Source organism: Malaclemys terrapin, chromosome 7 (assembly GCF_027887155.1).
Source record: "Malaclemys terrapin pileata isolate rMalTer1 chromosome 7, rMalTer1.hap1, whole genome shotgun sequence".
In the NCBI taxonomy this organism is placed as follows: Eukaryota; Metazoa; Chordata; order Testudines; family Emydidae; genus Malaclemys; species Malaclemys terrapin.
This window is the reverse complement of record NC_071511.1, coordinates 41,892,798-41,917,936: the sequence shown is the minus strand read 5'-3', so window position 1 is coordinate 41,917,936 and position 25,139 is coordinate 41,892,798. Positions and strand designations below refer to the sequence as shown.

The 25,139-nt window shown below is 40.0% G+C and overlaps 2 protein-coding genes across 4 annotated transcripts in view; one reads left to right on the top strand and one right to left on the bottom strand.

Moving 5' to 3' along the window:
- The window catches only part of OGN (osteoglycin), a 29,332-nt gene extending 20,394 nt beyond the window's left edge, over nucleotides 1-8,938 (top strand). The window contains exon 7 of the mRNA XM_054033774.1: nucleotides 296-8,938. Within this exon, the coding sequence (XP_053889749.1) occupies nucleotides 296-466 (171 nt within the window). The 3' untranslated portion in view covers nucleotides 467-8,938. The remainder of the gene's footprint in view (nucleotides 1-295) is intronic.
- Nucleotides 1-25,139, bottom strand: part of CENPP (centromere protein P) — a 345,180-nt gene that overhangs the window by 304,924 nt on the left and 15,117 nt on the right. For all 3 annotated transcript variants that reach the window (XM_054033777.1, XM_054033775.1, XM_054033776.1), the window contains one exon: nucleotides 11,280-11,376. In XM_054033777.1, the coding sequence (XP_053889752.1) occupies nucleotides 11,280-11,376 (97 nt within the window). The remainder of the gene's footprint in view (nucleotides 1-11,279; nucleotides 11,377-25,139) is intronic.

Here is a 25,139-nt window from a genome sequence, read left to right as displayed (position 1 = left end):
GTTTCTTTATTTAAGGGCAGTCACCGGCCACAATGAGCAATAGAATAACCCTTTGTCAACAAAATGTACTGGATTTCAGTACTAATGTAAAATTACTGGTTAATAACTGCACTCATAGAATAAACCCTTCAGAAGACCTAAAAACAAACAAACTTAAGAGTCAGAGTCAAAAACAACAAAATAAAAAAAAACAAGAAAAAATGAGAGACATAATTAATTATTGTTAAGATTCAGATACTTTCATCTAGGTTTTGATGCTGAAACATTTTCAAACTATCTTTGTTTTGTTTTGCAGTTTAACAACATAACCTCAATCACAGATGACACATTCTGCAAATCCAACAACACACGTTATATCCGTTCACGTATGGATGAGATAAGAATGGAAGGCAACCCAATCATCTTGGCAAAGCATCCTAATGCTTTTTCTTGCTTGAAAACACTGCCTGTAGGAGCATATTATTAACCACTACCTATTAATTATACATGCTAAAACTTAAGTATGGTAACAGATGATCATTCCTGTTCCTTTTTTAAATGACTATATCCTTTCCCTTATTATGTTTTTCTATATACCTAATGAACTTTTAATCATGTTAAAAATGTAGTTCTAGTCTGAAAAATCACTATGTAAAAAAACAGCATCTGCTCACTTGGCAGACCCAATATCACCTGTACTTTCAGATTCATGTAAGTTTATGACAGTGTCAAAAGTATGGGCTTAACCCTGCAACACTTACTTCTGCAAGCATCCTTTACTCATAGGTATCATTCCTTTAACTTCAGTGGTTTAAATGCAATACTCATATGAATAAGGATTGCAGGATCAGGCTGTAAGTTTTAATTACTTTATTCATACTAACACTGCAAAGCAAACACAGCTGTGAGAATGTTATTCTGACTTGCACATCAGCAGAATTGCTAATTAAGTTCCAAGAGTCAGTCACTCACGCAACTCAATTGCAAGTTGGAGGCAATGGGTTTGCACTGGTGTAACTACAACCAGAATCTGGCTCAAATCATTTTAATTACTGATTAAAATCCATGCCCTGTAAAAAGCACAGGTTCACTCTAAGTCTTTGTCTTGGTCAGGAAAATCATTGAATTCAGATCAGGCTTCGAACAGATGAACTTTGTTTTTTCTTTTGGTAAACCAAGAAAGTTTCACTGGAACGCACTAAGAAAAAATAAAGATGGACTTTTACAATGTCACTTTTTAGAATAGAAGCCATAGTTCAATTACTGGAAAAATGTAAAAAACAGACACAGAAAACTTTAAAATGCTTAGGAATAAAATGCAAAGTTGGTTCTATCTTAAACTGTAAAACGGTGTGAAAAACTAATACAATTATATTACCAACATGGTTTTACCCTTTTAGCTTTTTTCAGATGCAAGCAATACAAAGGGACAGTCTCATATTAATGGTGGGGGCTTTTGACTGACAGTTCAGATTAAAATAAAGATAACTACACCCTAAAGATATTGATTCTGACTTAACACAAATACACAATTTCAGATTACTTTTCTTTTTCTGTTTTTGTTTGTTTCACTAGGAATTTGCACAGTCCTCATTTGGCTTAGCTGCTTCATAAATACAAATGTACAAAAAAACCTAATCACTGATAGTAGACTTATTTTTCCTGGACAAGTGGTTTATGAAAGGAGCTTGTTGAAATATGAAAAGTTCTCAACTTCATAGTTATTTTTTTTGTTTGTCTAGTTATTTAAATTTCAAATACATAAAGGTATTTCACTTTGGAATCACTGTTTTTCCTTAGTAATATAAGCCAGTTTACAGTAACAACTTTTTTTTATTTCCAGTCTAATTAAACAATAATATGACAGTGCTTGACCTGAGCAACGAATATAGTTGAATTTGAATATTATTATGTGCACTTAAAAGCCTGAGGTACAGTTAGTATGCACCTATGAAAATTGAAACCTAATAGGCTTTTTAGTAGTGTCAAAACCAAAAATTGTTTGACTGGTTTTAATTTTCTTGGAGAAGAAAGTGATTATTTTATTATAATTATTTAAAAAAATAAAAATAAGCCAGAAGATTTTTTTTATCTTGAATACATAATTAAGAAAAATCACAATCACATTTGCACCAGTATTGTTTCTTTTTTTTTTCTTTTAAATCCCCTGATATTTTGAAAATTAAATTTATCACTCTTGTTGGGGTTGATGAATTAACTAGCAGCTAGAACACTTGATTTTCATTTTCCATTTAAAAAAAATTACTCTTGAGTCATGAAACTCTTATGCTTTAAAGTTTTTAATAAAAAAATAAAAACATCCACCCCACAGCAGCCACCATTATATTCCAAGTTCAAGTCAAGCTGATGCCAAAAGGAAAAAAAAAAACATTTCTTTGTCCTAGTAGTGGCCAATGTATAACAGGAAGAAGATTCATCTTAACAACAACCAATGTAAGAGTAATAATGTTGTACATGTAGCAGGCGCACTATATCTTGCTCTTATTCCAAACCTTGATTAGTAGAGAAAGCTCTTTCCATACATAAATAGGACCAAAGAACAATGTTTAAAGTTGGTTTAGGATTGCTTTCGTATGAAAAAAACAGGTTTTTATACATATTAGAACGAATCATCAATATTTCTTAAAAATGCTCTTCAACAGTCATTATTAAAGATTTATTTATATATTGTACCACAAACTAGCAAGTAAATTAACTTAATCTCCTAATATTCTCTCAAAAAAGCTAAAATGCTACAAGAAGACAAGGGATAGTCTCTGAAATACTAGTGTATGTAATTTTATATGGTTTAATTTATCGTCCCCAACACAGTGTAGTTTAGCTCTCAAAAGCCTTAGAGTAATATAGGAGACGGGCTTGGAAATTAAGGAATTTCTGAAACCTCTATCATGTACTTGTTTCCCCTTCATTTCTAATAATCTCTTATGAAGCTGAATACAGATTTTTTAATCTACTGATTTTTTTTGACCAATCATTCTTTTGTAATCCATGACTTTTTTTAATGAAACTTGAAAGTATTTTTTCTTCCTTATTAGTCCAGCAGCATCAGTTAAGATACAGTAACTCCTCAATTAACGTCCTCCCACTTAACGTTGTTTTGAAGTTACGTTGCTGCTCCATTAGGGAACATACTCATTTAAAGTTGTGCAATGTTCCCTTATAATGTCGTTTGGCTGACTTTACAAGGGAGCATTGCACAAGTTCCTCTTCTCCACCTTCTCCCCCTCCCTTCCTCCCGCCCTTCCAGCGCTTCCCCCGCCGCCAAACAGCTGTTTGGATTTTCTGTGACAGAGGGAGGGAGCGAGCGGGGAAGCTGCCTCCCCCTCCCCCTCCCGGCAGGCAGGGTCACCCAGAACGCAGGGGCTTTAGGGGCTGACAGGGCCCTGGCCTGCAGCTCTAAAGCCCCTTTCGGAATGCGGCCCTGCGAGCACAGGCTGGAGGATTCAGGAGGAGCAGGGGCAGCCACGCAGCCAGCGAGAAGCGGCGCTTTCCACTTCAAAGCCTGACGGAGAGAAGCGGCACTTTGAAGGGGAAAGCGCTGCTTCTCTCCGTCTGCGGGCTGCACGGCTGCCCCTGCTCCTCCTGAGTCCTCCGGGCCATGGAGGAGCAGGGGCAGCTGCACAACCAGCGGCCGGAGAGAAGCGGTACTTTCCCCTTCAAAGCCGGCCAGAAAGAAGTGGCGCTTTGAAGGGGAAAGCACCGTTTCTCTCCAGCCGCTGGCTGCGCGGCTGCCCGTGCTCCTCCTGAGTCCTCCGGCCTGTGCTCGCAGGGCCACATTCCAAAAGGGGCTTTGGAGCTGCAGGCCAGGGCCTCAGGGCCCCCTTAGCCCAGGGCCCTGCAGCCCCTAAAGCCCCTGCATTCCAGGTGGCCCTGCCTGCTAGGGGAAGGAGGAGAGCAGCTCCCAGAATCGCGGCTCCCAGAATTGCGGCCATGGGGGCGGTGCCGTGCTGCGCAGAGCCACCTGCACGCCCCCTGCACCAAACAAGAGCTGCCCCAGGTAAGTGCTCTGCACCTCCTGCCTGCCCCAGCTCTGAGCCTCCTCCCACACCCCCACCCTGAGCGCCCTCCCGTACCCTAACTGCCTCCCAGACCCTGCCCTCCCGCACCCTAACTGCCTCCCAGACCCTGCACCCCAGTCCTGAGCCCTAGGGGTAAGACAGGGGCACCTCCCCACCACAGTATAGTACAGTATATAATGCCTTTTGTCTGCCCCCCAAAAATTTCCTTGGAACCTAACCCCCCGCATTTACATTAAATCTTCTGGGAAAATTGGATTCGTTTAACATTGTTTCACTTAAAGTTGCATTTTTCAGGAACATAACTACAACGTTATGTGAGGAGTTACTGTATGTCAGCATAGCTGAGAGCAGATCTTGTTACTTTAAATTGTATATGCTCTGTACCAGCAGCAGATGGCCTTGCCTCTGTTAGGATTTTAGCCATTGATGTAGTGGCACCAGTGTAAACCCCTCGTGTAGATGCACTGGACTGGTGCAGTGAGTCTGTACTAGTGATGATAGAGTGGTGTAGCTACACTGGTGACTAAAATCTAAGAGACAAGGGCTTACAGGACATTGTTTTTATCAAAATTCTACTTAAAGTAATTCCTCTTTCAGAGGTGGGGGTGATAGTTATACACTTTAAAATTTACATATTTAAAATCTGGAGAACAATCTCTATGAGATTACAACATTCTTATGTTAAATTAAATTTTGGAACTGTAATGTTTGACAGTGTCACTTTAAAACAACTGCATCTGCCTATTTATGTTATTAATTTATTCACATGCTATAAACTCGCTGAGAAGACAACCAAGTATACTGCTCTGTACTTTGTGATAATTGCTGATTGCTTGCTTTAAAATCAGACACTGACTACATAACTATCATTGCATTTTGTGTCAGTTTAACATTTTACTGCAATCATCAGTTCATATATCACTTAACAGTTTTAAATACAGTCCTACCAACTATCTAACATCCATGTATAATATATATTTTTTGTGTACAAAATTCAAACAAGCTTGACCTTCCAGTCTAGTAATACGAAATTATTATGGCTCTTAAAACAGAAAGTTCTATAAATGAGCAACTAACAAAAACCACCTGTGAATGCTTCAAACCCCAAAGGAAATATTTGTATGGAGACTGTTACATATTTGCGGCATTTACTAAAAACAAACTGGTTACTTGTGGCAACCCAATCAGCTGACTGTCCCAAATTCCTTATCAGACATTTGAAACAAATAAAAAACTGCCGTCCAAAGCACTCCCACTTAGTAATATTTTATTGCCCTCCAGCAAATCATCAAAACAAAAATCTCATGTTCAGAGTGGTCCTTCATACTACAATAAAACACACCATAAGCAACACTGTCATTATTTCCAAATATGACCCTGTAACAAAAGGCTTCAGTGTAATACTGTGCAAAGTCATCTGGTCATAACATTCATACAAAATCTAACACAACAGACAAAATGGTGATGCTGTATCAAGCCCCATAGATTAAGATGTCTATTGTAAACTGAATACTGTATCAATCTTTATTTTTAGTGTAGGTATATCCTTTTTTATTTTCCGTACTAATAGTACTATTTTAACCATTGCTCACCCGCCCCTAGGTGCATTAATAATAAAGCCAAAAAAATATACCTTAGCAGTCAAATTATCATTTTTTCTGCTGATTGTTTGTGACATCTTTGAACCTCTTCCTGTCTCTCCTATCTCAGAAAACATTCCTTATATGTCTGGTAAAAATATCACAATGTTGTCAAGAACAAGTGGTCCTCTAAGTCTCTTAAACAGGTCTATACTCATTAATCATGCTTGGGAAAGTAAAAAGGGTCCCCAAAAAGTATGTTTTTCTTAATCCTCTTCTAGTAATTTTTTTCATAGAAAAGAAAGTAATTGTAGAATCATTACATTTGTCATACTGATGGATAAAGAGTGTTCAATTTGTTATGTTTACTACTTATTAGTTAACATTAATATTTTGCATCATAAACTCTAAGAATTGAAGCAAGAAAATCTTTTCTGTTCCTTATTATTCAAGATGTTCATTAATAAAGTCTTTTGCATGTAATATTCAGGGACTAAGAGAAGTGAAAATGGCTTTCAAAAGGATTAAGATCTGAGGTAGTATCTTAGTGAGATGTCAGGGTTTTTTAAAAGATTTTTTTCCAAATTTTTAATATGTATATTTACCAGACTTCTAAATGAACCACATGCCTAAATATGAAAACTACAAAAACTTTTTAGTGAACAATACATTTTTGATCAAAAAAAGTATTTCTTCATATTCTGCTAATTCATTTGAACAAAATGGGTCAAATTAATCAGTGATCTAACTCCACTGAAGTCAATGCACTTATATCAGAGATGAAATTGGCTTAATAGGCCTGTCTTACATGTTTTACTAGTGTCTTTTAATTATCCATTTTAAAACTAATCTTTAATGAAAATATTCTTTCAAACAGAACTGTATGCTTTGGAAAAATATAAGTTAATTCACAAGGAAATTAATAATTATTTTGAAAGCTGGCTCCAAGAGGAATTGTAGGACCAACATTTCCATATGAACTTTGGATTTTTCATACATGACATACTTTTTTTGTATCTACAAATTGTCTCTCCTGTCTTTCTAGGCATAATAGAAAAAAATCTTACTTTCAGATGACAATATGTTCAACAGCTCACAAATCTTTTTGGGTAAAGGGCCACAGTCAACTTATATCATAACACTTAACATTAAAAAATTGCAAATTAACAAAAAACAAAAACACACAAACAATTGTGTTCTCTTTGTGTTTGACAACACTTTGTCAATAGTCAGTTTCATTATTTCCATGCATAGTCATTTAGTAAAGATGTAATTGATTATGAGAAGTCCCTTAAAATATCAGTGTAACAGAAAAAGACAGGGGGAAAAAAATAGTTACATTGTGCAAGGTGCTTTGTCAGGTAACAGAAATTTTTAAAAGTCAATTTTAAAATACATCATGTTGACAGTATCTCTTTAAATGTTAAGTTTTAAGCTTTAAAAATTATCAACTTAAAATAAGAATGCATGCAGCTCTATCGTTATTCAAACACTGTTACAAAACATGGAAAGAGAAAAGTTCACTTTTGCCAATGTTTTTAAAAGAGCTGCATAATAAGTTGCAATTATCTTCAAACCTGCCCCCTTTTTAACTTCAAAATGGATTTTGGAATGACTGACATTTACTGTAGAAAGTTACTATATTCATAGAGTTTACACACTTAATGGCTGCTATCATGGAATTTACACACATGAACTAAGGACCAATAAAGCATCATTGCAGCTCCTAGCATCAATGATCCATATGCCCTCATGTCTTCCGCTACCTCCTTCTTTCTGCTTCTTCATATAAGACCCCAAAGAGGAACAGGAATAACTGTGTGTACAGTGATACTAGTGATTAGAGCACTTCAGGGTGGCAAGATCAGTTAGTGATGGCAAAGATTTCTTTTTCATACCATAAAAGATTATATTAATCTTTACCCACCACATTCTTGCTCCAGGACAAAATTAGGAAATCTCCCTACGCATCAGAAAATAATTGGGTTACAGATCGTCTCCATTGTTACATTACAACCGAAAACAGAAAAGGGTAGAGTATTTCATGGTGGACAGAAGATATCTGAGCACGATAAAATTACCACAACATCACCAGTAGCAAATGGCCCACCATGTTAGCATGTGCAGTGCCATTCTTGCACTGTACCTCTGAGCATACCTATGAAGGATTCTGCAGTAGCTGGAAGAATACTAGCAAGGAACTTCCATGATAATATCAACAGTCTTTACTATACATAAAATGTTTAACTAGGGAGGCTAGATCATATTTTAGCCATGTGTGGTCAGTTAATTCTATTACTAAGAGACTGAATGATAGAATTTTGAGGTCAGGTTGATTTTTGGAGGAAAGTCAATGATTGAAAGCTTTCTACATAACCCTTTAACAGGAGTTAGAAAGAGCAACAAAAACAAAGGAGTTGAGCATCACATGAGCAAAAACCTCTATGAATGTACTGGAGGAACAATACAGAACAGTGATGTAAAAGAGTGTGTTTGTAATCATAAAATAAGATATTAAAGGAGAAAAAGAATTATGCTAAATGTACAAAAAAGTAATGGGTACTCAGCAGATTTTAGGTTGAACTGAGGTTAATTCAGAGAAAATGACTGTTCAGGAAAGGAAGTAATAAGAAAGGTGGTAAAACTGATTTAGGGAAGTATTTAAGAAGGCGAGTAATGTCCTTTGTGTATAATTATTTTTATAGCTTAAAAATTTTACCAAGATATCTATTTGTCATCTTGGGGCTAAGAAAAAATGTTGATAAGTTAGTTAAATGAGCTTGGCATATGCCTACTGTAGTTGTGCATGTTGAAATAAAAAAAACAAGGGAAAAGCACTGTGTGTCCATTCAAATGCCTAGCACACTTATGAATACTAATAAAAAATAAGAAAAATCTAATAGAAATACCTCTAAGAGGGTTCCGGCTATTTTCTAAGTCAAGAAAAAAATATTCTCATAGCCTAAAAGCCATCACACAACTTTATTCAATGGCAGAACATCCTTTAAACAGTTGGAAACTTCAACTAAAACCTTACGGATAAAAAAATAAAGTAAAATTGTATTACCATGAAAGTTCCATGGCTTGTAAGAAAACTGTACAGGATCACAGTTCACTTTCATAATTCTGTTCAATGGCACATCTTTCATAGCAAAGTCATAGCGATTCTTGGACCTTTTAATGAATTTAAGCCCCTACTCTATCTTGAACCACATAATATCAAACTAGTGTTAACCTTACCATACACAAGCCCTCCTCAGGTACATTCTCTATTAATAAATCTTAATTTGCTATCTCTTCATTTAATGAACATGTTTTTGTTTAGATAAGTTCTTTTCTGTTTGCTTTTTCACTGGCATTACAGACAGCTATTTGAATAGTTATCAAGCTATGCTATAATTATGCTATTACAACATTATGTACCTTCAAATACAGTACTTAACAGCATTTATAGGACCTCAGACCTTGAAATTGCTGTTGTGACTCTTTGGTTTTTACTATTACTTATACTATATTTTTATTGTCTAAGACCTCTGAAAAATAAAAAATATTACAGAAACAAATTGGTTTATATTTTGCTACAGAACGACTCATGTTTTGATACCTTAAATTCTCAGCTGTGAACATGACTACAACATAATTAATCCCGCATTAACAGATAAAAGTAGAATTGACAAAATCTGTAATCATTCTGTCAGAATACGCAACCATTCCGCTGCTTTGCTGAGCTGATTTTTGCCTCAATATATACGCTTATTCTACTTTCAAGACACATTTTAACATCACCTCCCTGGCTAGTAATCATGCATATATCAACAGCCACGTCATCCCAATACAAATATGTAAAATAAATTTTAAAATATCCATAAAAATGGGGAAAAGTTGACTCAAATATTCCATTTTTTCTTAAATTTTCCATTGGCTCTTACTATGTTTTTTTCAATAGACTACACATGGGCTGAAATCCTCCAGGTTTACAAAGGACCAATGGGAGTTTTCTTGAGCAATGACAGAATGAAGATAGATCATTTGAATATCAACTTCAGGGTTAGATTGCGCATAAACAACCATTTCAATTTGTAAGCATGTAAAATACCCTGTCAAAAAAGAGGAAGTCCTTGCGTCTGTTCTCAAGTTGTGTAGCTATATCTTTGGAATCTTCTCCTTTCCTGGACTACAGTGAAAGGTTCATGTCTGGTACGAAGAGGTTACCCAATTTTTTTTCTTGCATATTTCTTTATTTTATGGTTGGTTGGTTAAACCTTTATCCCTAATAAGGCATTTTAGTTAAAAAAAAGCCAACCACCACCACAAAACTGTAGCATGACATCTTATGCCATTACAGTTCTAATGGATTTGAACGGGTAAATCCCATGACATTTTTATATGAGGTCCACTACTGCCAGTCACATCTTGTATAAGGCTTTTTTTTTTTTTGCTACAAGAGGTAACATTTGAAATTAATGTTTGTTATAAAAATTCCAGGGAATAAATAAATTTTATTGCTTTGAGATGGTATGCTGAGTACATATTTTGCCAATTGATTTATTTTTTAAAACTTAAATCACTGTTCTTCCCAATAAAACTATAGCAGAATGAATGAAACACCACTAAGGAACAAATTATTATTAACATGAAAAATTATACAAAACAATGGCAAGAAGTAAACTAGCTGAAGAACAATGTTGTTTAAAGTTAACTGTATTCTCCAATTAAAATTAAGGGACAATTGCTCCCCTGCCTATACCAAACAGCTCCGAATGGGAATGTTGCCTTCCAGAGATATGAAAAGATTGAGAGGCTCAAATCCAAATTATTGCTCATCACAGCTGAGAAGCAGTGTTTAGATGTGACGTAGCCTACAAATGTTGCGTTATTTTGACATATTATTTTGCATTAGTTATTCTGAAAAGAAAACTCAGTTGTACTACCTACTAAAAGATTGGCTTATTTTCACCACTTGAAAACATCAGATGCCCTACATTTCAAAAAACACTTCATATATATATATAGTATTTCCTATCTCACTGATGTTTTTACAGTCATGCTGGCATCCTGATCCTGGTAAAGAGGGTCTACCATGTCTGCACGGATTATAAATACCGCCCCCACCCCTTCCAGTCAGCAGGAAAGGCAAACCAGTGACCTTCTCCTGACCTGGCCCCAACTGCTTCCTGACCTTCTTGTCCATCCTAATAAATTTTCTCCCTTCTCCACACCTGCTGCAAAAGGGCAACACCCCTTTTCTTTCAACTAGCCAGAGAAAGACCCACTCACATGAAGGTTGCAGTCGGCACAGTATTTTAAATTTCACTGATGCTTTTACACTTGATTTAATCAGACTGCAATTTGTCTGAACAAGAATATGAAAAATACTATGACAAAATCAACTTAAATGACACATTAATAAAGAATTTGTCTTTTGTACATATGGGACACAAAACAGCCAGTAAGTCTATAAACCTTTGGATAATGTTTTTTCTCCTCCAATTTCAAGTTCAATAGTAGTATAATTAAAAAGTGAGTTCTACTCAAAATTAAGATTGTTCTATTATTCTGAAAAGTGCTATGGAGAGTAATACTTATGCTCAATTTGCCCTTTTATCATAAAACTCTTATTAATATCAACACTTAGGAATGATAAAGGATGAAATATACAGAATGTCTTGTCACACACTACCTTGAAATGTTTGAAGGTGCATTTGCGATGTTCACACCACTCAGCAAAGGATGAAAGGCTTCTGAAAAACAGCAGAAGGTTTCCTCGTTCTTCGGCACTGTGGAGAAAAAAAGAACAACCTATGTAGTGCCTTCAGGCAGTTCTGGTAAAAAGCATCTATGATGAGTATATATGACATGGGTTTTTTCTGCTAAATAATTTATAGCTAAATTAATTACATTTGTTTCTTAAGCCCAGAACTTGCAACAAGTTGCATAATGGAAGAACCCTCCACATACACGCTAATTTAAGGCAATGGGTATCTCTGCAGTGCTCATTGGAGGATCGAGATCTTAGTTTTTAAAATTTCTGTAGTACTACTGCTAATAAGATGTAAACAGACAATATGGGACTCAAGGAACATACTATCAAAACAAAAGATATAAAAACAAATAAGAAAGAAATGTATATAGTTTTAGCGCATTACATCATCTCTTTTAGGTATGGTCATTTTTTATTTTAATATATATTGGTTTTCATATTTCTGAACCCTGACTCCTGCCCTTCGCACCCACTGTTAGGGGCTTTAAGGATTCAAGTAAGATCTCTCCCCTCCTGTACTTCTCAGACACATCTCTATAACAACAGAGACTCTTCTCACTTTCTTGGACCATCAGAATACAGTTTTCATGACCATAGTATATCTGAGCAATAATCAACGGGTCATTAGCTCATTTTCAAAACCATGACATTAGTCATGGCAATATCAACACAACAATTTATTTTTAGCATCAGTATTTTCCAACACTTTTAGAAAATACCACTCCCCACACCTTACTTTCTACCTATATGGACCAATATTTAATCCCAAGACTACTATGATTTTCTCAACTATCAACTGGGCTTTGCATAACTCAGCTACATCTTTGAGACACAATCAATATCAAGTTCTCAATCTCTGCTTGTATTATGTTCAACTGCTCAAGTTAGCCTTGAAATTGGATTTTCTAAGGAGCAACAAGATAGTCTATTAATCAAAACATACATTTTAACTTAAAACAGAGATGTTCCTATATTTGTGGCATAGTTATATTAGCCTGAGCCAGTATTTCTTCACATGAAATAATTCTGTTAAATCAATGGAACTTCTGTATGCAAAATGAATACAGGATTGAGCCCCGCTATTTTTGTTGTTAATAATTTACATTATGCTAGTGCACAAGCACTCAAGCACGATTAGGGCCGCATTGTGCTGGCTTGAAAAAAACAAAAAGTGACAAGGTTCTACCCCTTATTAAGCCCTCAAGAAACCAATGTTTGAATCATTTCCACCAGAACTTTAGGTTTTTGAGTTCACATCTATAATTACGTTTTTAATAAAACTGCTCAAAATTTCTTAATTCCATAAAAAACATCAATGGAATATATAATATCTCAATGTGACATTAGCAGACCAGGTGTCAGCCCATGCCAAGGCTCCAGGCCTCACTGAACACAGACAAATGCATAGCTGGAAACCTGTCTGGCATATCTCTGTGTTAGCATTGTTAAAATAGATGTTAAGTTGATAAGAATGTGTTTAGATTTGATGAAATACTTGTAGAATGCTGCATGTATTGATCTTACCTATAACATCTGTAGCCCATGGTATAAAGTTTTATAATAGAAACACTCGATATACCTCTATAACTGTGTAACTCACCAAACAGGAAAGACACATTAATTATTGTTAAGTGTTCGTCCTGTACCCAAGAAGGCTTATTGAAATCAAATGAGCTACTGTAAAGCATCAAAGGACTAAGACTTTGCTGACTGCCTGTGCTCGTATACACAGAGGAGATAGGTGCCACACCTGTTTGAATGTTACAGGGAAGGGAATAAAAATCCCTGACCAGAAGGAATGTCATTGCTATACTGCTTGAACTCTAACGTGTGATTTCTAAGCATAAGTCAGGAGTCCCCAGATATTTAGTTTGGGATAGCCCTAAAGGAAATATAGAGTTTGTTTTATTAGAGAAATTTCTATTATATTTTATTGTAAATAACTCTCATGTTTCTTTCTCTTAGTTAAAAAATCTTTAGTAGGTTTATTACAGGATTGGCTACAGGCATTTTCTTGGGTGAGAGACCTGGGGGGGGAAATTGAGCTGGGATGCAACTGACCTGGGATAAGTGACTGGTCCTTTGGGACTGGGAGTAACCTGAATATTATCACGATTTTTAGTGTAAGGGACCATCTATCACACAGTCAAGCTTCCCTGGGTGGCATGATAAACCAGAGTGCCTAAGGAGACTGTCTGTGACTCCTTGTTAAGGCAGTTGTGTGAACTCCTAAAGCACTATTTGTTACTTCGTTGGTGAAATTTAACATGCAACCAGTTTGGAGTTTGTGCCATGTTCCTGGACAGTCTGCACTGAGGTTGGCACTCACGCTCGTGAGCCACTCCAGACCGCTTGACACTCTGTACTCTTAGTATTGATTTTGGGTTAAAATTAGTATGGGAAGCATGTCTTAGAATAGGCTGTCAGTAAATATGTGTAAGAACCAATAATGGAGCCAGCACAGTGTCTGGTTGGGGCAGAAAATACCTTACTTTACTTATCCCTGGTCTACATTACAGGGTTAGGTTGAATTTAGCAGGGTTAGGTTGATTTTATAATTAACGCGTCTACACAAGCAACCCCGTTCTGTCGACCTAAAGGGCTCTTAAGATTGATTTCTGTACTCCCCGATGAGGGGAGTAGCGCTAAAATCGACCTTGCTGGGTCAAATTTGGGGTAGTGCGGACGCAAATCGATGGTATTGGCCTCCGGGAGCTATCCCAGAGGGCTCCAATGTGACCGCTCTGGACAGCACTTTCAACTCCAATGCACTAGCCAGGTACACAGGAAAAGCCCCGGGAACTTTTGAATTTCATTTCCTGTTTGGTCAGCGTGGCGAGCTCAGCAGAACAGGTGACCATGCAGTCCCCCCAGAATTGCAAACGAGCTCCAGCAAGGAAAGAACGGGAGACATTGGATCTGATTGCTGTATGGGAGAAGAATCTATGCAGGCAGAACTCCGATCAAAAAGAAGAAATGCTAATATATATGCCAAAATCGCACAGGGCATGATGGACAGAGGCTACAACAGGGACACACAGCAGTGCCGCATGAAAGTCAAGGAGATCAGGCAAGCCTACCAAAAGACAAAGGAGGCAAACGGTCACTCTGGGTCACAGCCCCATACATGCCACTTCTATGATCAGCTGCATGGCATTCTAGGGGGGACCCTACCACTACCCCATCGTTGTCTGTGGACACCTGCAAGGGAGGAGTCTCACGCAACATGGAGGAGGATTTTGTGGATGAGGAAGAGGAGGAGGAGGAGAATGCGTAGCAGGCAAGCTGTGAATATGTTCTCCCCAGCAGCCAGGACCTTTTCATCACCCTGGAGCCAAGGTGGGATCCCCAACCCTGAAAATGGAGAAGGCCCCTCTGGTGAATGCACATTTGTAACTACAGTACAGAGTTTAAAAGCAATAGTGTTTAATGTTTGATTTGCCCTGACGACTTGAGATGCATTCGTGGCCAGTACAGCTACTGGAAAAGTCTGCTAACTTCTCTGGGGATGGAGCAGGAATCTCCAGGGACATTTCCATGAAGCTCTCCTGGAGGTACTCTGAAAGTCTTTGCAGAAGGTTTCTGGGGAGGGCTGCCTTATTTCGTCCTCCACGGTAGGAGACTTTACCATGCCAAGCCAGTAGCAAGTAGTCTGGAATCATTGCAGCACAAAGTATGGCAGAGAATGGTCCGGGGTTTTCATCGCATTCAAGCAACATTTGGTCTATATCTTTCTGTGTTAGCTTCAGGATAGTGATATCATTCATGGTCACCTGGTTGAAATAGGCGAATTTTTGTAAATTCACCCGAAAACCACAGCCCCTCCTTTTAAATGGCAAACCCAACCGGCATTGCTTGCTATGGGAAAGGAGGACGCTGCAGTTTGAAAACATTCCCACATTTTATCAAGGCATTAGAAGCCAAACCCACGTACCCTTTGGTTTACCGTGGCTGCCTGGAAACCAAGTTCTGTTGCCCAGCCATGTGGCTAAGAGACGGCAGCATGTGTGATGTGTCACCATACCAGCAGGCACTCAAAATAAAAGGAAAAATGCGACCTTGTACCTAAAGCACATGTGCTGTCTGCTGTGAATTGCTTGATTCACTGTGAAAGAATCTCTCTTTTGTTCTCAGAAATGTATCACCTTAAATTTTACTCTCCCTTTTTATCCCCCCGCAGGTGCAAATTTTTCTATGCTCCCCCTACCATTTCCGTCCCTGAGGTTATTGCAGATTAGAAGGCGAAAAAAACCACATGCGATGACAAGTTTTCCGAGCTCATGCAGTCCTGCCACACTGATAGTGCACAGCTGAATGCCTTGAGACATTCAGTGGCAGAGTCCAGGAAAGCATTAAGTGAGCGCAATGAGAAGAGGCAGGATGCAAAGCTGAGGCTAATGGGGAAGCAAATGGAGATGCTCAGGCAATGGTGGTGCTGCAGTAAAGCCAACAAGAGCACAGACCGCCGCTGCATCCACTGTACAACCGCCTGCCCTCCTCCCCAAGTTCCATATCCTTCTCACCTAGACGCCCAAGAATGCAGGGGGGAGGCTCCGGCACCCAGCCACTGCACTCCAGAGGATGGCCCAAGCAACAGAAGGTTGTCATTCAAACAGTTTTGATTTGTAGTGTGGCTACAATAAGCAATGTGACCTTATCCTTCCCTACCCCCACCTGGGAAACCTTATCAGTTATCTCCCTTTTTTTTTTTTTTTAATTAAGAAAGAAAGAATGCATGGTTTCAAAACAATAGTGACTTTATTTCCTTTGCCAGCTGTGACCAAAGGGGGGAGGGTGGTTGGCTTACAGGGACTTAAAATCAACAAAGGGGGCGGGTTTGCATCAAGGAGAAACACACACAACTGTCACACCGTAGCCTGACCAGTCATGAAACCAGTTTTCAAAGCCTCTCCGATGCGCAGTGCGCCTATTTGTGCTCTTCTAATAGCCCTGGTGTCTGGCTGTTCAAAATTGGCAGCCAAGCGATTTGCCTCAACCTTCGACCCCGCCATAAACATCTCCCCCTTACTCTCACAGATATTATGGAGCACACAGAAAGCAGTAATAACAATGGGAATACTGGCTGCGCTGAGGTCTAACCTAGTCAGCAAACAGCGCCAGCGAGCTTTTAAACGTCCAAAGGCACATTCTACAACCATTCTGCACTTGCTCAGCCTATAGTTGAACTGCTCCTTACTACTGTCCAGACTGCCTGTATATGGCTTCATGAGCCATGGGAGCAAGGGGTAGGCTGGCTCTCCAAGGAGAACTATTGGCATTTCAACATCCCCAACAGTAATTTTCTGGTCTGGGAAGTAAATCCCTTCTTGCAGCTGCTCAAACAGCCCGGAGTTCCTAAAGATGCGAGCGTCATGCACCTTTCCCAGCCACTCCACATTGATGTCGGTGAAACATCCCTTGTGATCCACCAGGGCTTGCAGCACCATTGAGAAGTACCCCTTGTGGTTTATGTACTGGTTGGCAAGGTGGTCCAGTGCCAAGATAGGGATATGCATTCTGTCTATCGCCCCACCACAGTTAGGGAAACCCATTGCAGCAAAGCCATCCACTATGACCTGCACATTTTCCAGAGTCACTACCCTTGATAGCAGAACGTCAGTGATTGCATTGGCTATTTGAATCACAGCAGTCCCAACAGTAGATTTGCCCACTCCAAATGATTCCCGACTGACCGGTAGCAGTCAGGCGTTGCAAGCTTCCATAGTGCTATCGCCACTCGCTTCTCAACAGTCAGGGCAGCTCTCATCTTCGTATTCCTGTGCTTCAGGGCAGAGGAAAGCTACTCACAGAGTTCCAGGAAAGTGTCCTTACGCATGCAAAACTTTCGCAGCCACTGGGAATCATCCCATACCTGCAACACTGCGGTCCCACAAGTCTGTGCTTGTTTGCCGGGCCCAGAATCAGCGTTCCACTGTATCAACCAGCCCCACTGCCACCATGATGTCCCAATTGCCAGAGCCCATGCTTTCGGGAACGTCTGTGTCCATGTCCTCATCACAATCGTCCTCGTGCTGCCGTCTCTTAGCCAGGTACTGCACATACTGCAGTATAATGAGCAAGGTGTTTACAATGCTCGCAACAGCAGTGGTGAGCTGAGCGGGCTCCATGCTTGCCGTGCTATGGTGTCTGCACAGGTAACCCAGGCAAAAAGGCACGAAATGATTGTCTGCATTTGCTTTCACAGAGGGAGTAAGAGAGGGGAGAGTGACAACATGTACCCAAAACCACCTGCAACAATGTTTTTTCCCCATCAGGCATTGGGAGCTTAACCCATAATTCCAAGGGGCAGCGGAAACTGTGCGATAGCTTCCCACAGTGCACTGCTCCATGAGTCAATACTAGCCACGGTAGTGAGGACACACTCCGCCAACTTAATGCACTTAGTGAGGACATACACAATCGACTGCATAAAATCGATTTCTAAAAATCGACTTCTATAAAATCAACTTAATTTCGTAGTGTAGACATACCCTTACAGTCAAAAAAATGAGAAAATGCTAATTGCTGCTTGGCGTTCTCTTAAATTTCCTGTATCTCAACTTTAACTAGAATTTCTTTCAGACAGAATTAATCCCACTGAGAACAATAGGTGTAAAACAGCCAAATGAGATGATATAATATTTTGCTGCAAGGCCTGCAATCTTCTATTAGCAGTAAGCACAAGCTAGGTAAAATTTTTTGACAATGGAACACAATGGTAGACCACAAGATGCTCATTATGTTTCCAGTCTGGCTTAAACATCTGTTGACATGAAACCCTGAACTTTTTTTAAATATATATCTCAGTCATTATATACAGAACTAAATCTATCTTGGTTCTGACTAGCTTATACTTAGGCTTGAAAGGATTTGATTTTTATGGGTAAATCTTAGTAAACGTTGATTTCACTATACACCCACAAACAGATGAAAATATATTTCTGTAGATAATAAATATTTATAAATCGGCAAAGTACGAAAAACGCTGCAGAGCAGGCAGAGAGTCTGCCTTAGCAGCAGCCCCCCTGCACCACCGGAGATCGCGATCAACTGGGAGACTCTCCACAATTGACCTCGACCAGTTGGTGACCACTGGATTAGAGGCATGGATGAATCTTTGTTGGATAAAGAACAAAAGTATTTTCTCTTTGGTTTGGCCTTCTCCAATTTTAATTCTGATTGTAAATCCAACATCGCAATTACCTCAGATCTGTCACCTAAAAAGAATGGCTCAGGTATGGGAATCTTCCTCACATCCTCTGCAGTGAAGACCAATGCAAAGAATTAATTTAGCTTCTCTGCAATGGCTTTGTCTTTCTTCAGTGCTCATTTAGCACCTTAATCATCCAGTGACCCACTGATTTTTTGTCAGGGTTCCTGCTTCTGATGTACTTAAAAAAAAAAAATGATGTTAGCGTGCATCTTTTACTAACTGCACCTTCCAATTCTTTTTTTGGCCAACCTAATTATATTTTTAACTTGACTTGCCACAGTTTATACTCCTTTTGATTTTCCTCAGTAGGGTTTAACTTCCAATTTTTAAAGGATGCCCTTTTGCCTTTAACCACCTCTTTTACTCTGCTGTTTAGCTATGGTGGCATTCTTTTGGTCCTGTTGTTTATCAAACTTGAAATTTAGATTAAGGTTTCTAACTAAGAGGGGTGAAGTTCTTGAAAAGCCTTCCAAGGGGAGCAGAGGGGGCAAAAAAATCTAACTTGTTTGAAGACTGAGCTTGATAAGTTTATGGAGTGGATGGTATGATGAGGCTGCCTACAATGTTACATGGCCCATCTGCATCTTCTATTAGCAAATATTTCCAACGACTAGGGATGGGACATTAGACATGGAGGGCTCTGAGTTACTACAGAGAATTCCTTCCCACATGTCTGGCTGATAAGTCTCACCCACGTGCTGAGGCTCTAACAGATTGCCCTATTTGAGGTTAGGAAGGAAATTTCTCCTGGGTCAGATTGACAGAGACCATGGGGGGTTTTCATCTTCCTTTCTGCAGCATGGGACATGGGTCACTTGCTGGTTTGAACTAGAGTAAATGCTGGAGTCTCTGTAACTTCAAGTCTTTAAATCAAGATTTGAAGACTTCGGCAATTCAGCCAGAGGTTATAGGTCTATTATAGGAACGAGTGGGTGAAGTCCCTTCAAGCCTTTAAGTCTATGAGTCCATGAGATGGTTGATCCACTGACACCAAACTGGTTAGCTACTGACAGGTAGCAATCAGGAGTAGGGAGATTCCAAATGACAATGGCCAGGCTGAGGGCAGCTCTCATCTAGGTGTTCTGCTGCTGAGACTCTGGGGCAAACTGCACAGATTTCCAGGAAAATGTCTTGGGACATTCTAAAGTTCTGCTACCACTGCTGGTCATCCCAGGTCTACAGTACTATCCGGTCCCACCCATCATTGCTAGAGCACAAAAAGCAGCATGTCACCAAGTGAAGTCGTTACAGGAAAACATCAAGGAGACGTGTTGCTCGATTTCAGCCTCCTCCTAAGAGGCCCTGTTCCTTAAGTAACTGAACAAATTCAGGTATTTGTGCAACAACCTATTCATATTTACCACCATGAGGATAACAGTGCTTGCCAATGCTTCTTCCATGCTTCCAGACAGCACTTTGAAAATGGCACTGGCTCACAAAATATAGATGGATGATGGGATGAAAGAAGAGCAATCTTGGGATTTCTGATAGACCAACAATATAAACAACAATTTATTGGTTAGCTTAATAACGATGTGAAGTATTGGCACTACACTGTTGTGTTTTTTGTAATGGTAACTCCAAATCCTGTGTGTATCCTTAAGTACCAAGAACAATTTTCAAAGAAATAGCTAGATCAGTAAGAGAGCTCATATGATTTAAGACTGTTTTGGAAAGAATTTATCAGTAGAGAACCAGAGTGGATTAAAAAAAATTTCTATTAACTACAGAAAGAACTGTTCTCAAAAGCTATTGTGCATATGACAGAGAAGTTATCCAAGAAACAGAAGACACGTTTAACAACACATTAACTCCCTATCAGGCCACAATAAAATAGTACCTATCCAATTTCTATACCACTTTTACAAAAGTGTATTAATCAGTAAAAACAAAAAGCATGTAAGAAACAAAATCCATTATAAAAGAAACAGGATCCCTTAACCACTTTCAAAGAAAAAAAAAATTAACTCAGCACAGTACTCATGACTTTTTGCACCAGATATAAAAACAAGAAATTACTCTTACAGCTGTGGCAAGAATGACTGTCTCATGGGGTTCCCCTTCTCTCTCTCTCACACACAAAACCACAACAGAACACCACCATCACACTACGCATCCACCCACACAACTAAGCCCATGCAAAGTTTAATATAATACAGATGTGTTGTAGATACAGAATGCTGCATTCTACTGACAGAGTCAAAGTTTAACTAGTTAGGAAATACAAACAAAGTTGAAGCCATTCTCAAAGTGTCAAAAAAACAAAACAAAACAAAAACAAACAAACAAAAAAAAACACCCCTGAAAGGGTAATTTATGCAATAAATTAGATTACTATTCCCTGTCATGTGGTCTACTCACTGCTAGAGGTACCTCCTCCTGACCACTTTGGGGTTAGCTGGGCCCACCTCTAGCAGTCTCTCCACCCAAGGTCTTCTCTCTCCTGCCCCTTTAGCTCCAGGAGCTGCAGGTTCCTCTTCGTGACTGGGCCCCATGGCCAGGTCCCCAAAGTCCTCCCCTTACGTCCTCAAAGTCTTCTAAGGCGAACTGCCCCAGGCAGTCCACTTTCCACTGTGTAGTCTGCACCACTTCCCCAGTAGCTGGTAGGGGAACCCAGGCCCACCCTCTACTCCAGGTTCCAGCTCAGGGGTCCTCACTTCAACAGCCAAGGTCTGCCCTATCCAATTCCTTGTTGCTTTTCCCATGACCCTTGTCTACCTGTAATTAATTAATGTTGATAAATTTAATTAATGTTGATAAATGCAAAGTAATGCATATTGGAAAACATAATCCTAACTATACATATACAATGATGGGGTCTAAATTAGCTGTTACCACTCAAGAAAGAGATCTTGGAGTCACTGTGGATAGTTCTCTGAAATCATCCACTCAATGTACAGCAGCAGTTAAAAAAGCAAACAGAATGTTGGGAATCATTAAGAAAGAGATAGATAATAAGACAGAAAATATATTGCCTCTATATAAATCCATGGTACGCCCACACCTCGAATACTGCGTGAAGATGTGGTCGCCCCACCTCAAAAAAGATATATTAGAATTGGAAAAGGTTCAGAAAAGGGCAACAAAAATTATTAGGGGTATAGAACGGCTTCCGTATGAAGAGAGATTAATAAGACTGGGACTTTTCAGCTTGGAAAAGCGGCGACTGGGGGGGGATATGATAGAAGTCTATAAAATCATGAGTAGTATAGAGAAAGTAAATAAGGAAGTGTTATTAACTCCTTCTCAAAATACAAGAACAAGGGGCCACCAAATGAAATTAATAAGTAGCAGGTTTAAAACAAACACAAGAAAGTATTTTTTCGCGCAACGCACTGTCAACCTTTGGAACTCCTTGCCAGAGGGTGTTATGAAAGCCAATACTATAACGGAGTTCACATGGGAGCTAGATAGATTAGTGGAAGAGCTTAGGCCTGCACAATTTGTAAAGCACCGAGGGCCATATTACTCCAAAGAAAACAGCTGAGGGCCGAAACCCACCAGCCCCTCCGAAGCACACCCCCCCCAACCCCCCCAAAACACCCCTCACCCCCACCCCAGCACCGCCCAGCCCCGCAGAAACAACACCCCCCGCCAGCAGCGCCCGCCCCACAGAAACAAACCCTCCTTCCCCAGCGCTGCCCCATCAAAACAGCGGTATTGAACCTTGGTAATATGTTATAGCGGGCCCCTAAGGTAGTATAATTAAGATAAAAGAAAAATGTCTTTTTGCTAGAAGTAGAATAAGATCTTCCCCCCACTTTGTAATCAATTGCCCTGTTAAATGAATGAGGTGTGAATGAGGAAGGCAGGCACCTCCAGACAGCTGCAACCCTTGGAGAGGGGATGGGAGCCAGACCAAGGACAATTAAACTTGTCAAGTGGGCTGACTAGAGAAGAGCAGACATACTGATGGCCTCGGGGGTTAGAAGCAAGCACCTTCCTTTGGGAACACCCTCTTTGCAGCATTGGGACAACCCTCAGTCCAGAGAAAAGCAGCAAAAAGGACCAATTTTTATGAGAGACAAGGTCAGTAGAACAGGTCAGCCACTGACTCGCCGCTCGCCTCCTCACCCCCCCCAAGTATAAAGCCCCCCTGCCACTGCCCACCCGATCGTCTCCTCAGCCCCCCACCCCCTCCGGCTCGCCTCCTCACCCCCCGCCGTCCGCTCGCCTCCTCAGCCTCCCTCCCCCGCCGCCAGCTCACCTGCCCCTCCGCCACTGCCCGCCCACTCGCCTCCTCAGCCCCCCCGCACCGCCAGCTCACCTGCCCCCCCGCCACTGCCTGCCCGCTCGCCTCCTCAGCCCCCCCAACCCCCCGTCAGTGTGTGTGACACAATAAGTATAGCACATATCAGAATAACTAGCAGGAAGTGCTCAGGCTAAGTTCAACAGTGCAAGAGCAGACATACTGAGCATCAGGACTGTGATATCTTAATAAAGATGTGGGGAGAGTTTAGCCCAATGCTAGACTCATTACACTTATCTCTAACATGAACTACTTACACTACACGTTTTATCACAGAGGTACTTTAAAGATAAACAAAATGGTTCTGATTTCTGTTCTAATCCCCCGATCTCATGGCAGCTGTCTGTCTCTAAATATGATGGTGTAAGCACCAAAGCAGTTCAGTTACTGTCTGTCATACTGCAGCATTGCAAGTGGCTACAGAATCCACTTCTTGAGCAACAGTCCTTGCCACAAATAGTGCAGGTTCATGGGACTGATCCGGAGGAAGATGCTGGCCCACTAGTAGTGCTTGAGACTTGCTGCACTTTCCTCTTTGTTTTCTTCGCTTTTCTTTCCCTCAATACCCTTCTTCAGCTTCTTTGATATCCTGGTCCAGCACAGCATGTGGCCTGTTGCTAGCTGAATCTTTTCTGTTTACAGTGTTCATGTTGAACGCTTTCAAGTCTCTCTTGCAAACATTCATGAATCTGAGCCTAGATTCGTCCAGTGGCCTTGGAGCATCCACAAGTTCTCCATATAAGAGATCTTTTAGAACATGTCTATCATCCATCCAGTGCAATTGATCAAGCCCACAGAGACATCTGTGTTCAAAAACACAGTTTTGCTTTCTCAAGTACTTCAGTGTCAGGAACTTTGTTTTCCCACTTAATATTTAGAACAGGGGTAGGCAACCTATGGCACGCGAGCTGATTTTTAGTGGCACTCACACTGCCTGGGTCCTGGCCACCGGTCTGGGGGGGCTCTGCATTTTAATTTAATTTTAAATGAAGCTTCTTAAACATTTTGAAAACCTTATTTACTTTACATACAACAATAGTTTAGTTATATATTATAGACTTATAGAAAGAGACCTTCTAAAAACATTAAAATGTATTACTGGCACGCAAAACCTTAAATTAGAGTGAATAAATGAAGACTTGGCACACCACTTCTGAAAGGTTCTCTCCTAGCTTTTGTTCAACCAAGAACTGTCTGCAAGGAGTCAGCACCAGATGGAATTACTCCTTTGTGGATATTGTTTTTCATTCCAATAGGTATCTGGCAACCCCACCACTACCAATTGGTGAGCGGTGGGGTTCCCGGTTTAGTCACCAAACATCTGATCCATGGCAGGTTACGTGATACCAGTAGTAAGCCTCACATTCCTGACCTATGAGGATGGTAGCACTAGATGCCATGGCTTAGCTGTTTAAACAACTGTCTAGTAAACGGAAGATTGTGGGTTCAAATGCCAGTGGTGCCTCTGCTTACTTCTCACCTCTCTGATAAGAGTGATAAATATGTACTATACTTTACAAGTCACTTCAACAAAAATATTCAACTTGTTTAAAAAAAGACCATTGTAGGCAGGACTGGTAGCATGACTCTGACATACTGGGGTGCAATCCAACCAAGTGAGGGGTTGCTCTGCACCTTGGGCGCCTTACAATGCCTTACTGCAGTAGCTACCACCTGGACCACTCACAAGCAGCATGCAAACAACACCCTAAATGTCTGTATGTAACTTCAGCCTGCCAGCCACACACTGGTCACACCCTGGCTTCTACCAGCCTGGGTTCTTTCGGCAGAGTGACCCCAATACACTACCAGTCCTGGATTTTTCCCAAAATATATGTATTGTACTGAGCAGCCCTCTCTTGGACAGTCCAGAGATATTAAATCTGTTGTCCCTTTAAGGGAACAATACACAACAACTTGCCACCTTAAATAGCATTACCCAGACAATTTAACTTAAACACACTGGATTAGTTTCAATTAAAGAATAAAAAGTTTATTTAACTACAATGAGATTTTAAATGAGTACAAGCAATGAGGCATAAAAGTTAGAAATGGTTACAAGAAAAATAAAGTTAAAGCACTTCCTAGGGCCTAACTTAAATTATACTTGATTCAAAGTGAAGTTCTTACCACATCCTTCTAACAAAATTACTGACCAAACTTTACAGGGCAGGACCCCGCTCCCAAAGTCCATTGGCTGTTTCTTTTGTCTTCTAGGGTACAAAGAAGGAGATGCACAGGGAGAGATACTCCTTGGGGTGTTTGCCCCTCACTTTTATAGTTCAGCCCCCTCAAAGTTCTATCCAGCTGAGCAGAA